General features: G+C 39.4%; 1 protein-coding gene across 1 annotated transcript; it reads left to right on the top strand.

Annotated features, from left to right (window-relative positions):
- Positions 1 to 1,373: 1,373 nt before the first annotated feature.
- LOC105033511 (cytochrome P450 81Q32) lies at positions 1,374 to 4,711 on the top strand. The gene is given in 3 exon segments (XM_010908365.4): positions 1,374 to 1,438; positions 1,440 to 2,370; positions 3,914 to 4,711. Coding segments are annotated over 3 exon segments (1,599 nt in total). The 5' UTR covers positions 1,374 to 1,388; the 3' UTR covers positions 4,532 to 4,711.
- Positions 4,712 to 15,527: the final 10,816 nt, after the last annotated feature.

Raw genomic sequence — 15,527 nt, 5'->3', positions numbered from 1 at the left:
TAGTCCGATTGTTTTCATGGGTTCACAATCCAACGCAGTTGATTTTTTTTAGCTCACCAACCAAAATCATACAATTGATTGTTTTTTTAGACTCACAATTAATCTATTAGTTTTTACAACCAATTAAAACCTTATAACATCCAATTTTTGGCTTGGACCAACCCATAGAAACTCAATTTCTTCCTCAAAAAACTTGTTATAACAGTTTAGAAAAAGATATATAAAAATTTAAAGCACAAATAATAAACTCTTTAAACTCTTGAAAAGTCGGAGTGACTAGAATTGTTTTAACTTTTTCTTTGAATGCTTAAGAGAAGATTGATAAAGACTTAAATGCTCTTACTTGATGGTTGTTGGCTCAATTCAATGCACTCTTCTCTTTTTGAGTTGAATAAATATGAAAAGATGAGAATGAAAAGTTTTTTTTAATTTCTTCCTCTTTTTTCTTTTTGTTCTCACAAATAGCTTGAATATTTTTTTTTCAATAAATACAATACCTTCTAAATCTTTGTTCTCCATTTGAATTTTTTATTTTTATGGTTTCAAAAATATCTGTCATTAATGCTCGAGCTATTAGAAGTTTGAAAATAGCCTTACAAACCAAATATGATCGTTTAAAATATTCTAAAAAATTAACCATTATTCTATCAGAAATTTATATTGGCTCATCTAAGCTCTTAATCGGCTAACTTGAAATGCTGAGTCAGCTTAGTAAAACTCTGAGATGATTCAAGAATAGATATAAATTTTTCTATTCCTATATGTCTGTCTATCTAAAATTGGGTTGCTCAATATTTTTTTAGTTAGCTAATTAACTTAATAATTTGGTCGGCTAATTAATTTTTTAAATCAACTCAAAAAATTTATAAATTTTTATTATTTTTTAATTTTTGAGACTGAAAAATACTTCGAACGAACTTAGTATTTCAAACATGGGACGGAAATTAAAAAGTTGCAGTGCTTCACCTCTTTCCCCTCAACCACGCACGTCCCAGTCAACCGTAATGGAATCAAGCAGGTAAGCAGTCTTTATCAGCATGCATCACTACTTACGTTTGCGATGAAACAAAAAAAAAGTCATATATTCGCCAGAACGTGACAGACCATAAAATATTACAATTGTCCGTGGTGCAACAGTTACGCCGAGAGGATCCTATTTGATTAGATTCAGTATATTACTAGGAGAGGATGGATGCTCTACGGAGTATGGTATAATTACGGAGCTCGCGGATCGAAGCACATTGTTTGATATAGTGGCTACCACAACTGCATCCACTCTGTGGTGCCGTGCATGTACCGCAGACGATCTTTGGCTGTTCCCAGGAAATTTGGGAGGGTCCGGGCAACGTACGCAGCTCGATTCAATTTCCATCACTCGTTGAGGACTAATGGGGACGATAAAATATCCGTCAGTAGCTTCAACAGCTCTTCCTCACCCCCGCTATTACCATCTCCACCATGGGAACCATCTCCTGCATCTCCCTATTCCTAGCTCTCCTCCTCTTCGTCAAATTCGTCTTCTCCTCCAAGAACACGAAGAACCTCCCACCAAGCCCTCCCTCCATCCCCTTCATTGGTCACCTCCATCAACTTAAGAAGCCCCTCCCCCAAACCCTCGCCCGCCTCTCCGACCGCTACGGTCCCGTCCTCCTCCTCCGCTTCGGCTCCCGCCCTGTCCTCCTCGTCTCCTCCCCTTCTGCCACTGAAGAGTGCCTCTCGAAGCACGACATCACCTTCGCCAACCGTCCCCACCTTCCCTCCGTGAAACACCTGAGCTACAACTACATCTCCCTTGCTGTAGCCAACTATGGACCCCTCTGGCGCAACCTCCGCCGCATCGCCACCGTCGAGGTACTCTCCACACATCGCCTCCACTCCTCGTCCGGGATTCGCACCGGAGAGGTCCAGGCCATGGTTCGCCAACTCGTTCGGGACTGGCAAGCAACCAAAGCGATGGATGGGTTCGCGAGAGCGGAGGTGAAGTCGAGGTTGATCGTACTATCTTTGCACGTGATCATGAGGATGATCGCGGGGAAGAGGTTCTACGGCCAGGAGGAGGAGAAGTCGGGGATATCCGAGGAGGCGAGGCGATACTGGAAGCTGGGGGAGGAGGCAGCGCCGGCGATTGGAGCGTCCAATCTGGCTGACTACGTGCCAGTGCTGAGATGGGTCGATTATCAGGGATTTAGCAAGAAGCTGGCGAGGTTCCAAAATGAAAGGGATGAATTGATGCAGAGACTGATGGATGGGCATAGGAGCAAAAGCAAGGAGGAAGGGGTGGAGAAAAAGACTATGATGGGTGTGCTGCTATCGCTGCAGGAGACGGATCCCGATTACTACACCGATGAAGTGATCAAAGCACTTGGTGCTGTAAGTTCCCTGCTGCCACCTTAGCTTCTTTAATTAATTCTGTCCATTTTTATCTTGACAATCCAAACCTATGGAAGGAACAGTATTTATTGTCTCCGGCGCGGATCGGCGTCACTGCAGTAAACCCCGTGCCCTCCCAACTTCTTCTTCAATCCAAACATCCATCGTCACGTTAAACAGTGCTTAGAAGCATAAGTCTTTAAAAAAAAAAAATCCTTTTTTGTTTTACATAAGAGTCCGTCCTACCTTCTCAAATATATAAAATTTAAATAAAAAAAAAAAGAAGGCAGGGGATGCTAAATATGAGAAAATTATATCCTACACCACGAGCAACAACCTTGCCGTGCACTGCCTCAATCATCTTATCTTGTTGATATAGAATAATCACCAAGAAGAACATATGATAAATAGAACTTATAGAAGGGAGATGAGATGATTGGCATGATACACAGTCATATTGTGTTCGTGATGTAAGATGTAATTTCCCCATACTTAGTGTCCCCTGCTTTTATCTTTACAAGACTCATTAAAGTACTCCATTTAATTCAAACTCTAAAACAAATATTTGTAGATTTCAAAAGTATGTAAACAAAGATTCCTTTTGTCTACTTGGTTCGGATTAACTTATTCTGTAAACAAATAATCTAAGTAACAAATAATCTAAGTAATTAGTTCTTCAAGATACAGGGGATTTGGCGTCCACCTCCTCTCATGCTCTGACCTCACTCCTAGAATCCAAAATTACTAGATCAACTGAATAATTATTCTAATAGCATGGGGATGAGATATGATCTTCAGCAGAGTTAATCGATGTTGATTAACTTCTTTTATTTTTGTTTTCTCGTTAATAAGGAAATCATACTACTCCAGGCTTTGTCGAACTTGGTACCATATGCAGAAAAAGGAGAATTACGATAGTTATGCAGCAACTCTGTATCTCTTTTATGTGAGTTTTGCTCATGAATCGCACATTAAAATGTTAGGTTGCTTGATATAACAGTCCACTTGCAGCTGTACCTTAAATCACATCACACAGTTCGATAGTGATTAAAGCAATCAAAACGTTAAACGTCAACTTTCCCTGAGCTTTTTTTTTTTTTTTTTTTTTTCTGGGGGTAAAATTTGTGCTATCAGTGACCTATTCCAAAATAAAATTCTCCATTGAAAATTATAAATCAATTATTTTAGACTTTTTTTTTTTTTTTTTGACTGAGATTCTGTGTCATTCTAGTACCACTTTGTGCATGAACAATGCCTTCAACATCCAAAAAAAATGAGCTCCAAAATAGAAAGACCCTCACACCAAAAACAAGTAATCCACCTAGAGTTTAATGTCATTCACTTTAACAAGAGAAATTGTTACACCACAGTGGGCTCTTCTGCTTTCTGTGCACCATGGTGAATGGTTACCGTTGCGGCCGCTTGCAACCTAAATGCAATTCAATGATATAAAAACCAATTTTTTCTGTACCATAGTGATTAAAAGCTAGAATGCTTCCCAACAATCACTGAAGCTCACAAATGGAGCATTTTCCTGCAACAGGGTTTATTAGCAGCAGGCACAGGTACTACATCTGAGACAACTGAGTGGGCGATGTCTCTCCTACTTAACAACCCAGGAGCATTGAAGAAGATGAGGGATGAGATGGACGCACAAGTAGGAAATGAGCGCCTGCTTGAGGAATCGGATCTTTCCAATCTTCCATACCTCCAGTGTGTCATCACCGAAACTCTTCGGATGTACCCAACAGCTCCGCTTCTGTTGCCTCATGAATCATCCCAAGAGTGTAGTGTGGGAGGTTTTCATATTCCACGTGGAATGATGCTACTGGTCAATGCATATGCGGTTCACAGGGACCCCAAGGTGTGGGAGGAGCCTACAAAGTTCATGCCAGAAAGATTTGAGGGTGGGAAGGGGGAAGGGAAGTTGATGATCCCCTTTGGGATGGGAAGGAGAAGGTGCCCAGGGGAAGGCCTTGGAATGAGGGCGGTTGGCCTAGCATTGGGAACTCTGATCCAGTGCTTTGAGTGGGAAGGGATTGGAAAGGAAGAGGTGGACATGACAGCAGGAGGCTCGAGTCTAACTTTGGCCAAGGCTATTCCTTTGGAGGCCATGTATCGCCCACGCCAAAGCATGCTTGATACTCTCACAAAACTCTGAATCAGTTCTGCATGATTTGTATGATAAGCCAGGAGGATCTCATGAGATCAGTTTCGTAGTAGTTTGACTCCGTGTGTAGCTCCTTCAATAACCAGTGTTCAATTTAACCAGATGCAGATCTAATTTGTCAGAACACTTCTTTGGATATAGATGCAACACAGTTCATCTGGTTTGCCGATAGTAAGCCTTGCAGGCTATCACTTGAATCATTTACTATTAACAAATGATCTTAATCACAAGAAGCCCTGTGATACACAAGCCCCATAATTATTCCCTCTGGAAAGAAGTATCGCGTGTTGATTATAACAAGCAACAAAAGTTGCAGCTAGTTGTCCGATGCCAATCCAAATTGCTAACCAAACGTCACTCACGGCTCCCATTTTCAAAAGTTGGATGTGCTTTTAGTGAAGGAGGGTTGTTAAGCTTGTTGGGAGTGTGGCACTGAACTACAGAGGCTAGTTTTCTCTGTTTGCACTGGGTATTTGGTCTGCTCTCTCTCTCTCTCTCTCACCACGCGCACGCACCGGAGCATGGAATGACATCCATTTTACTGCGAAAGAAAAACATGTCTTGGAAAAAGAAATACCTATCATTCAGGGGAAGACTAATTCTTGTATTTTTGTTCTTACTGCCCTCCCTCCCTGTTACTACGAGGCAATTGGATCAAGTCAGATCAGATATAGATTAGATCAATGCAAGTCGAATCAGAAAATCATCAATCCAAATCCGATCTATTTATTAAATAGATCAAAACTTCAGATTTGAATCCGATCTGTTTATTAAATAGGTGATCCAATCCAATATATTTAATCTATTTATTAAATAGAATAAATTAGATTAAATAGGTCAAAAATATGTTAAGTAGGTTTTAAACAAATTAAACATATCTTAAATAAATTAAACAGGTTATCTGACTTAACTTGATCTAAATATTAAATGGGTTAAATGGGTCAAATATTTGAAATCTAAATCTGATCCAAATATTAAATGAATTAAATGGATGGACCTGTTTATGATCGAAATCTATTTAACCTAAATCCAAATCTATTTATAGTGGATCGAACATAGGACAAATTAATAGGTTGGATCATATTTTATCGGCCTTATCTATTACATGTCTTTATTCAAACTACCCGTATAAATTGTGAGAAAAATTGATTGTTTAAGAGATCCTTTTTATGGAATGTAGACAAGATGACCAAGGAAGTATCTTGTAAAGTTAATTAGAGCACAATGTGTCTTCAAGAAGATAAGGAGGATTGGGAGTAATGGATGTCAATTAGTTCAATTAATCCATTCTTGCCAAATTAGGGTGGAGATATCTAACTTAAGATCTAGGTCTATGGAGAAAGGTAATGCACATTGCCTATTGTAGAGGAAGAAATAAAAAAGGACAGATTTGTGAATATTATCATGAGTTGTCAAGATCATGAATTATATGGTTGCATCACTATAAGGATTTTAGAGATCAAACTTACCATATTTTTTTTGTGATTATGAAACACATTTGTTTAGATAATATGCATGTTCAGATACAATTGTAAAACTACAATAGTAGCCTATCCACTTTAGTGTATTTATAAATCTGTATTCATGAAGTTAAAAAATTAGAAAAACAAAATAATCTTCTTTCCCAAACATCATTTTTTTTCTACATGGTATCAGAGCTCATGTTCGATCTTTGCTTTTGATCAAACGTCGGTATCTAGCTTCCTTCTTGGGTGTACGGCAGTCCATCGGCTCCATTTTGTTTCTCGAGATCGGCATATGGCAGTCCACCAACATCGATTCCAGTATTGATTCCAGCTTCGGTTGCTTCTTGATATCAGCTCTTACTGTATCTTCGAATGTTATGTTTGTGTTCTATTTGTGATCTGTTTGTGATTATGTATATAGTCTGACATCCTATATATCGACTACTACAAATTCTCCAAACTCATCTGAGCACTCCCCTATAATTAATACATCTCTAGCCAACAATATTCCAACTAGTAATGACAATATTAATCTCTCAATTGCCCTAATAAAACTGACTGAATCGAATTATATGGTATGGTTAGCTGCTGCCAAGATGTATATTGCAGGTCATGGTAAGGTCGGCTACATCAATAGACAAGTTGTCAAACCCCCGACAACTAATCCGCGATATGATACTTGGTTGATAGAGAATAATTTGGTAATGGCATAGATCATTAGTTTTGTTAGTGCAAAGATCCCGAGAATGATCCTTCGGAAGAAGACTGCTAGAGAGACTTCTAAAAGAGATGTTTGGGCATAAGCAGGACACTGTTCGTATCTTTCAACTAACCTGCGAGATTCACCAGCTTCAACAGGGGAGCTTGACCATTACTACCTACTTTGGTGCTTTGTGCGTCAAATGGGAAGACTTGATTGCTACACTATTGATGATTAGGCGTGTCTAGCTGATTAGAGAAAATGTTGGAACAATTAGCAATGGAATTGAATCTTCAAATTTTTAGCCGGGTTAAACTCTGAATATGAGAGGTTGAAGAGCCAAATTCTTAGCCTCAACTTCCTCCCTTCACTGGAACAAATTTATTACAAAATTCTAAGTGAAGAGGCACGAAAAAAGGCAATGACTCCTTCACCCATCATATCTTCTACTCGTATGGTTGGAGATCACTCTGCTCTGACTTCTACTTTCAAAGGAGGTCATCCTAGCAAAGGGCATGAAAGTACTAGGGGAATCAAGATTTGCAGCCACTGTGGTAGAGAAAATCATTCTGTAGACTTCTGCTGGGAGCTTCATCCTAAAAAAAAACTACAAAGTTCAAAAATAACAAGAAAAGCCAATCCACAAGCAATAATGTAGTGGTTGCTGGAGGGATCAATCCTAATCGACCAGATGGGCGGACAAAGAGTGAGATAGCGAATCTCTTTATCGGTGACTTAGCTTGTCTTTAGCGCATTCTCTCTCAGATGCACACCTCTTCATCCACATCTCCTAGTGCTTCCACGGCTTATGTGAATAGTTCTTTTGGTGGCAGTATAGGTGGTATGGCTCTCAATGCTACCTCTCCCTCCTCTCTAGATTGGGTGTTAAATTCCGGTGCTACAGACCACATGATGGGTAACTCTAGTCTTTTTTCTTCCTACACTCTTGGATCAGGGCAAGAGAAAGTTACCATTGCTGATGGCTCTCAATCCACAATTGCTAGAAAGGAGGTGGTTCCATTAACAAACAATCTTACACTTCATTCTACTCTTCATATTCCTGACATGTCTTTAAATCTGCTTTCTATTGGTACTATTACTGAACATCTCAATTATGATGTGACCTTTTTTCCTCATTATTGTGTCTTTCAGGATCTGCAAACGAGGTAAACAATTGAAAGTGGCCGTAAGATTGGTCATCTTTATTACATTCAGTCCAAGCAAGTTGCTGCTTTTCATACTAGAGTTGGTCCTGGGTTGACACTAAACTTGAGCATATCTACCTATGGCACCGCCGTCTTGGTCATCTTAATTTTCAGTCGCTTTATTTTTCTTTTCCCAACTTATTTTGTGAGGTTGTCGTGAACTCTTAAATTGCAAAATTTGTCAGTTATCGAAGCATTATTGAACTTCGTTTCTATCTTCTACGCATAATGTTTCTAGCTTGTTTGACTTAATTCATTCTGATGTGTGGGGACCTGCAACTGTTGAATCTTTGGATGGTCACAAATACTATGTTATCTTTATTGATAGTTACTCATATTAAACCTAGACATATTTACGTAGGTCTAGAGAAGAAATCCCTCATATTGTTCAAATTTTCTGCAAAATGATTCTCACCCAATTTGGAAAGAGAATCAAGGTTTTTTGCTCTGATAATGCTCGGTAGTATCTTGCTAATTCTCATGTTACTTTTTTGCAAGATGAAGATATTCTCCATGAAACTTTATGTGCCTACACTCCTCAACAAAATGGTATTACTAAAAAAAATCACCATCTACTGAATACGGCTCACACGCTCTTGCTTACCCACAATCTTCCAAAATGATATTAGGGTGATGCCATTTTCACTGCTACATATGTCATGAATCGTTTGCCTTCTCATACTCTTGGTAAAAAAAAATTTTGTCTTTTCTTGCATCCTGATAGACCTCTTTTCTCTTTACCTCTTCGTGTGTTTGGGTGTTTTTATTTCATCCATAATTTTGCTCCAGAAAGATCTAAACTTGACCCTCGTGCTATCCTAGGAATCTTTCTTGGGTAGTCTCCTACTCAGAAAGGTTATAAATGTCTTGATCCTACTACTGAGCGTAGGTTTGTTACTAAGGATGTTACATTCTTTGAAAATGAATCATTTGTACATTGTGGAAACTCTCTTCAGGGGTAGACTTATAGTATGATGGAAGAGAGCTTTCCTATTCCTATTCCCACTCCTATTTCTATCCCCACTTCTTTTGGAGATATCCATAGAGATGAAGGTCAAGGGGAGAATGGAGGAGACATAGGGGCTACTAATGAAGGAGGTCATATTACCGACTGCTCTTAAGAGGTAGCTGAGTTATAGGATCCTTGTCTTCCACCTACAGCTGATGTCTTTACTCAAGGTAATCTTGATGTTGAACTTAACATATATGTTGCCTTGAGAAAAGCAGCTAGAGAATGCACTAAATGCCCTCATTCTAAGTATCCTATTGATCAATGTGCCAACTATGCTCATGTTTCACCCTCACATTTTGTTTTTCTATCTACTATCTCTACTTGCCCAATTTCTAGTTGTTTTATAAAGGCTAGAAAGGATCCCAAATGGAATCAAGTTATGGAAAAAGAAATGAGAACCCTTGAAAATAACAATACTTAGGAGGTTGTTGATATTCCTATAGGAAAGTATATGATGGGCTCTAAACGGGTCTATACTATCAAGTACAATGCTGATGATACTATTGCAAGAAATAAAATGAGACTTGTTGTAAAAGGCTTCACCCAAACATACGGCATTGACTACAAAGAAACCTTTGCTCCGATTGCAAAGTTGAAGTCTGTTCGGATGATCCAATCCGTGGCTACTCAATACTCATGGAATCTATACTAGATGGACGTCAAAAATGTATTCCTCAATGAAAATTTGAAAAAAGAGGTTTACATACGACCACTACCAGATTTTAATATTGAAGAAAAATGTTATAGACTAAGAAAAAATTCTATGGACTAAAACAATCTCTCTGCACTTGGTTTGATAGATTGCGGATTGCCATGAAGAGATTTAACTATACTCAGGGCAATGCTGATCATACTCTCTTTGTGAGGAGAAATGAAAATAAGGTGGTTGTCCTAATTGTTTATATTGATGACATGCTTATTACCAAAAATGATGAGGTTGAAATCCAAACTTTGAAAGATAGGTTGAGTTTTGAATTTGAAATTAAAGATCTTGGTCACATGAAGTACTTCTTGGGAATAGAAGTAGTAAGATCAAATGGATGCATCCATTTGTTAGAGGAAGTATGCACTCAATTTTCTTCGAGAAACTGGAAAGCTTGGGAGTAAGCCAATCGATACATCCATAGAGACTAATCATCACTTATCCATCACAAATAGGACCCAACTCTATCATGAAGAAAAGGAATAATATTAGTATCTTATAGGTAAACTCTTATATCTCACCCTTGCAAGATCTGACATCACTTATGTAGTAAGTGTGGTTAGCCAACTCATGCATGCCCCTACCACTGCCTACATGAAAGCTGTTGATAGAATTCTAAGGTATATTAAGGGATCTCTAGGAAAAGAGTTAATATACAGAAAAAATGATTATCATAGTTTAGAAGGATACACTGATGCTGATTAGACTGGATCATTTGATTACAGATGCTCTACTACAGGCTATTGTGTGTTTCTTGAAAAAAATTTGGTAACTTAGAGAAACAAGAAGCAATCCACATATGCTCGCTCCAGTGTAGAGGCTGAGTATCATGCTATGGCCCATGGGATTGCTGAACTTCTATGGACATGAATTCCCTAAAGGACATTGATATTATAGTGGAGTCTCCTTGAAGCAGTGTTATTAAATCTGGCCCGGCCCGGTCGGTCGGATCGAAAACCCGATGACCGATCAGAAGACCGGGCCGGTTATCTAATTAAACCGTTTATGCTTAAAATCCGATTAAAACCGCATGAACCAGCCGGTTGAACCATGAACCATCTGATCCAGTTAACCCGGTTGAGCCGTAAAATTAAAAATTAAAATCTTCTGATCTTTTAGATTGACAGTTCGACTTCCTGTCGTCCCTTCGTCTGTCTTTGTTCCCGAGCTCAAACCTCAGCCTCAGCCCATCTTCCCTCGGCGACGAAATCAGCAGCGACAGCGAAGGAGGAGAACCGAGTCTTCTCCATCTCGGTGAGTAATATGTTATCTAACTCTTTTTTTTTTTCCAAATCTCGGAGTCCGACAGCGAATAGGATCCAGAATCAGCCCCTCCGTCCACTTCCTCCAAGGCTCCAACCGCGACCGCCCTCCTCTGCTCACCCCCTCCCCTCCGACCTCCCTCTGTCTCTTTCTTCTCCGCTCGGCCGCCTTCCCCCTCTGGGCTCTGCCTCCTCCTCCTCTGCCGTCCGAGAATCTACCATCCACCTCTCTTCCTCCGCTCGACCCCCTCCCCCCTCTGCCTCCTCCTCCGTCGGCTCCTTCCCCCCTCCGCCATCTCCTCTTCCTCCGTACGCTCGACTCCCTCCCCCCTCTGCCCCCTTCCCCCTCTGCCTCCTCCTCCTCGGCTCCCTCCCCCCTCCGTTGCCTCCTCCTCCTCCGTACGCTCAACCCCCTCCCCCCTCGGCCTCCTCCTCCGCTCCATTCCCTCCCCCCTCTGCCTCCGTCCGCTTCCTCCAAGGCTCCAACCGCGACCGCCCTCCTCTGCTCGCCCCCTCCCCTCCGGACCTCCCTCTGCCTCTTTCTTCTCCGCTCGGCCGCCTTCCCCCTCCGTGGCTCTGCCTCCTCCTCCTTCGCCATCCAGGAATCCACCGTCCACCTCCTCTTCCTCCACTCGACCCCCTCCCCCCTCTGCCTCCTCCTCCGTCGGCTCCTTCCCCCCTCCGCCATCTCCTCCTCCTCCGTACGCTCGACTCCCTCCCCCCTCTGCCCCCTTCCCCCTCTGCCTCCTCCTCCCTCAGCTCCCTCCCCCCTCGCCGCCTCCTTCTCCTCCTCCATACGCTCGACCCCCTCCCCCCTCGCCTCCTCCTCCGCTCCGTTCCCTCCCCCCTCCGCCTCCTCCTCCTCCTCCGTACGCTCCCCCCTCTGCCTCCTCCACTCGGCTCCCTCCCCCCTTCGCATCCTCCTCCTCCTCCTCCTCCATATGGCTGTCCGCCTTCCTCCCCCTTCCGCCTCCTCCTCCTCCTCCTCCATATACAGCTGCGGACATGGTGAAAAAAAATTTTTTTTTGTAAATGCTGTGACAGTGTGAGTGTGTGACTGTCTGCGAACACGGCAAATTTTTTTTTTTTTAAATACTGTGTGACTGACTGCAGTGTCACAGTAACACTAGACACCACAGTACAGTAAACACCCGTGAACATGAAGAATTTTTTTTTTAATGATGCTATGCTGATTGATACAGTAAATATTAAATATTATTTTTTTAATTTCGTAATCTGTGATCACCGTGAGTTTGACTCTATAGGATCATGGGAAAAAAAATTTAGATAGAAATGAAAGAAGATGTCGATGACTTGATCTTGTTATTTATTTATTTTATCTTCTACTTATAAATTATAGCTTAATTTAATTTTCTTTGCAGATTATCAAAATGGCCTCTGTTGAGGGAAGTATGTCATCCATGGATGATTCAAGTAATACTTATCCACTCAAATAACTGGGGTTAGAGGTAAAAGTGATCCTACATGGAATCATTGTAGAGAAGCTCCTGAACTTAGTAGTAATACCAAAAGGATGAAGTTGGCATGCTTGTATTGTGGAAAATCATTTGCTGGTGGTGGGATCAATCGCTTCAAACAACATCTTGCAGGAGTAAAAGGAGAAGTAGAACCATGTCGCAAGGTGCCGGCGATATTCGCCATCAAATGATACAAAATATTCAAGCTATTAGTGAGAAGAAGAAAAGAACAAAAAAAATGGGTGAAGATTACAATCCCTTTAGTGCAAGGCATAAGAACATGAGAAACAAGTATATTATAAGCAATTAGGTGAAGATGATGACATACAAGAAATTCCTCCCTCATCAAACAAGTCTACGGGTAATACAAGAGGTAAAAATATAGAAGGTAGAAAAGAAAAACAACTAGGAACAATTGAAAATTATTTCATGCCAAGAACAACTCCTGGTGCTCAACCAACTATAAAAAGCTTGTTGCAAAACAAAGAAGCAGTTGAAAGGTGTGATCTTGCAGTGGCAAAATGGATGATAGATGATGTGTGCCATTTAATGCTGTCAACTCTAAGTATTATCAGTGCATGATAGATGCCATAGCTAGTATGGGGCCTGGTTACAAAGCTCCAAAATTTCATTTTGTTCGTGATTATTTGTTAACCAAGAATGTTGATGAGGTGAAAAAGTATGTTGAAAGCTTTCGTGCCACATGGAAGAAAACAGGATGCACAATCATGGCTGATGGATGGACAGATCAGTGTAGGAGAATTTGATTAATTTTTTAGTTTATTTCCTAGAGGGATCGTATTTTTAAAAAGCATGGATGCTTCAGATACCTCAAAGACAGCTGATATGTTGTACAAGTTGTTCAAAGAAATTGTCATGTTCGTTGGTTTTAAAAATGTGGTTCATGTAGTAACTAATAATGCTGCAAACTATGTTGCTGCCGGTAAAAAATTGGAGCAAATTTTTTACACTTTTTTGGTCACCTTGTGCTGCTCATTGTCTTAATCTTATCATGCAAACATTGGCAAGTTAGTTTCATGAAGAACACCGTAGCCCATGCTATAGGTATCACAAAATATATTTATAATCATTGTTATCATCTATATTTGATGAGAAAATTTACTGGTGGAAAGGAGATAATTCGTCCGGCACCTACACGTTTGGCTACCAATTTTATTGCTTTACAAAGCATATTAGGCCACAAAGATGCATTAAGAGCAATGGTGACTTCTAGAGAGTGGACAACTTCAGCTTATGCTAAGGATAGTAAAGGAAAAAAGCTTGCCGATGACGTGCTTAATTCTCTTTTTTGGAATGAATGTGCAACCATTGTTAAACTAACAGAGCTTTTAATTCGAGTTTTGAGGATTGTTGACAGTGATGATAGACCTTCAATGGGTTACTTGTATCATGCTATGCATCAAGCTAGAGATGAAATATCAAGAGATTTAGAAGGAGAAAGATTGTAGTTGAACCTTATTTGAGAATAGTTGATTCTCGGTGGGATTTGCAATTACACCAAAATCTTCATGCAGCTGGGTTTTGGTTGAATCCCTATTTTCAATATGACTCAGAACTTATGATAAACATCCTCGTAGTGTTTCTGGACTCTTAGATGTCATAGAGAGATATTCATTTGGTAATCCAACCTTGCAGGGGAACTTAACTAATGAGATGAGGTTATTTAGAAATGTAGAAAATGACTTTGGACGCTCATCGCTATAAATGATCGAAGTCGCTTGGCTCCAGGTAAGCTTGTTCCTTAGTTATGTTCTTATGCTTTCATTAGTTTCATTGATATAAAATTTTTTCAATTACATTCTATTTTAACAAATATAATATTTTGTATCTAGATGAATGGTGGGTCACCTATGGAAGTTGTGCACCTAATTTGTAAAAGTTAGCTATTCATGTTTTAAGCCAAATTGTAGTGCATCCGGGTGCGAGAGAAATTGGAGCATCTTCGAACATATTCATTCTAAAAAGAGAAATAGGTTAGAGCATCAAAGGCTTAATGATCTAGTATTTGTGCACTATAATTTGAGACTACAACAAAGGTAATTTTATTATGAATGATATCCAATTGCTTGTATTTATTTCTTGTTATTTAATTTTCAAACTAACAAATATTAAATACAGGTTTTATTTCAAGGGTCGCAACTATGATCCTATTGACTTTAAATTGTTTGGTGATAATGATGTGTGGATATTAGTCGATGAGCCATCGGAGTTAACTGGTGAGGAATTAGAAACTTTTACCATGAATTGGCATCATGTTCTATTCAAAAAAATAATAATAATGGTGAGCGAATTATTTTATTATATAGTTTATGAATAAAATATTATTATAATTTTATTACATATAATTTTTCTTTTTAACTTTTTGTTAAATTTGTGATTTTGTAGATATATTGAACTTGAAAGATTTGGATGGTGATGATGGTGAAAATGATGGAAATGATGTGAATAGGAGAGAAGATGGAGGAGATGAGAACATTGCAACTCAAGAAGATATTTTTGCAAATATTGACATAAATTTCAATCCATTAGCTTGAATTTTTATGTTGTGTACTTGTTTATCACTTTTAACTTTTTTTTTAAAAGATATTGAAGTAAATATCGTACATTATTATGTACTTATTTGTTAAAACTTTTCATTTTGCTAGCAGATGTGGGTGGTTATGTTTTAAACTACTAGTTATTATGCATTTATAACTTTATGCCATTAAATCTTTATATTCATCAATATTTTAGTCTAATTATTTGTATTTATAGGATTACAGTTTTGTTTCATTTGTATTTTGATACTTGTAGCATTGGAATATATATTATCAGACTATTATTGTATTTCTGGATATAAACAGGTTATTAAATTTTGGATTTTATGGTTTGTGCATTGACCCGTCGGTTCAATCGTTGACCCGACGATTGGACCGCTGACCCACTAACCCGGTGCCTTATCCGGGTCAAGGCCCGGGCCGGGTTTAATAACTTTGCCTTGAAGTTGTATTGTGCAATAAGATGGCAATCAATATTGCAAACAATCTTATCCAACATGATAGGACCAAGCATGTTGAAATTGACTGTCATTTCATCTGAGAAAAGATAGACAGTGGAGAGTTGTGTCTTCCATATGTCAAATCATCTAATCAAGTGGTGGA

This window comes from Elaeis guineensis, chromosome 2 (genome assembly GCF_000442705.2).
Source record: "Elaeis guineensis isolate ETL-2024a chromosome 2, EG11, whole genome shotgun sequence".
NCBI lineage: Eukaryota > Viridiplantae > Streptophyta > Magnoliopsida > Arecales > Arecaceae > Elaeis > Elaeis guineensis.
This window is presented reverse-complemented; position numbering and strand designations above follow the sequence as displayed.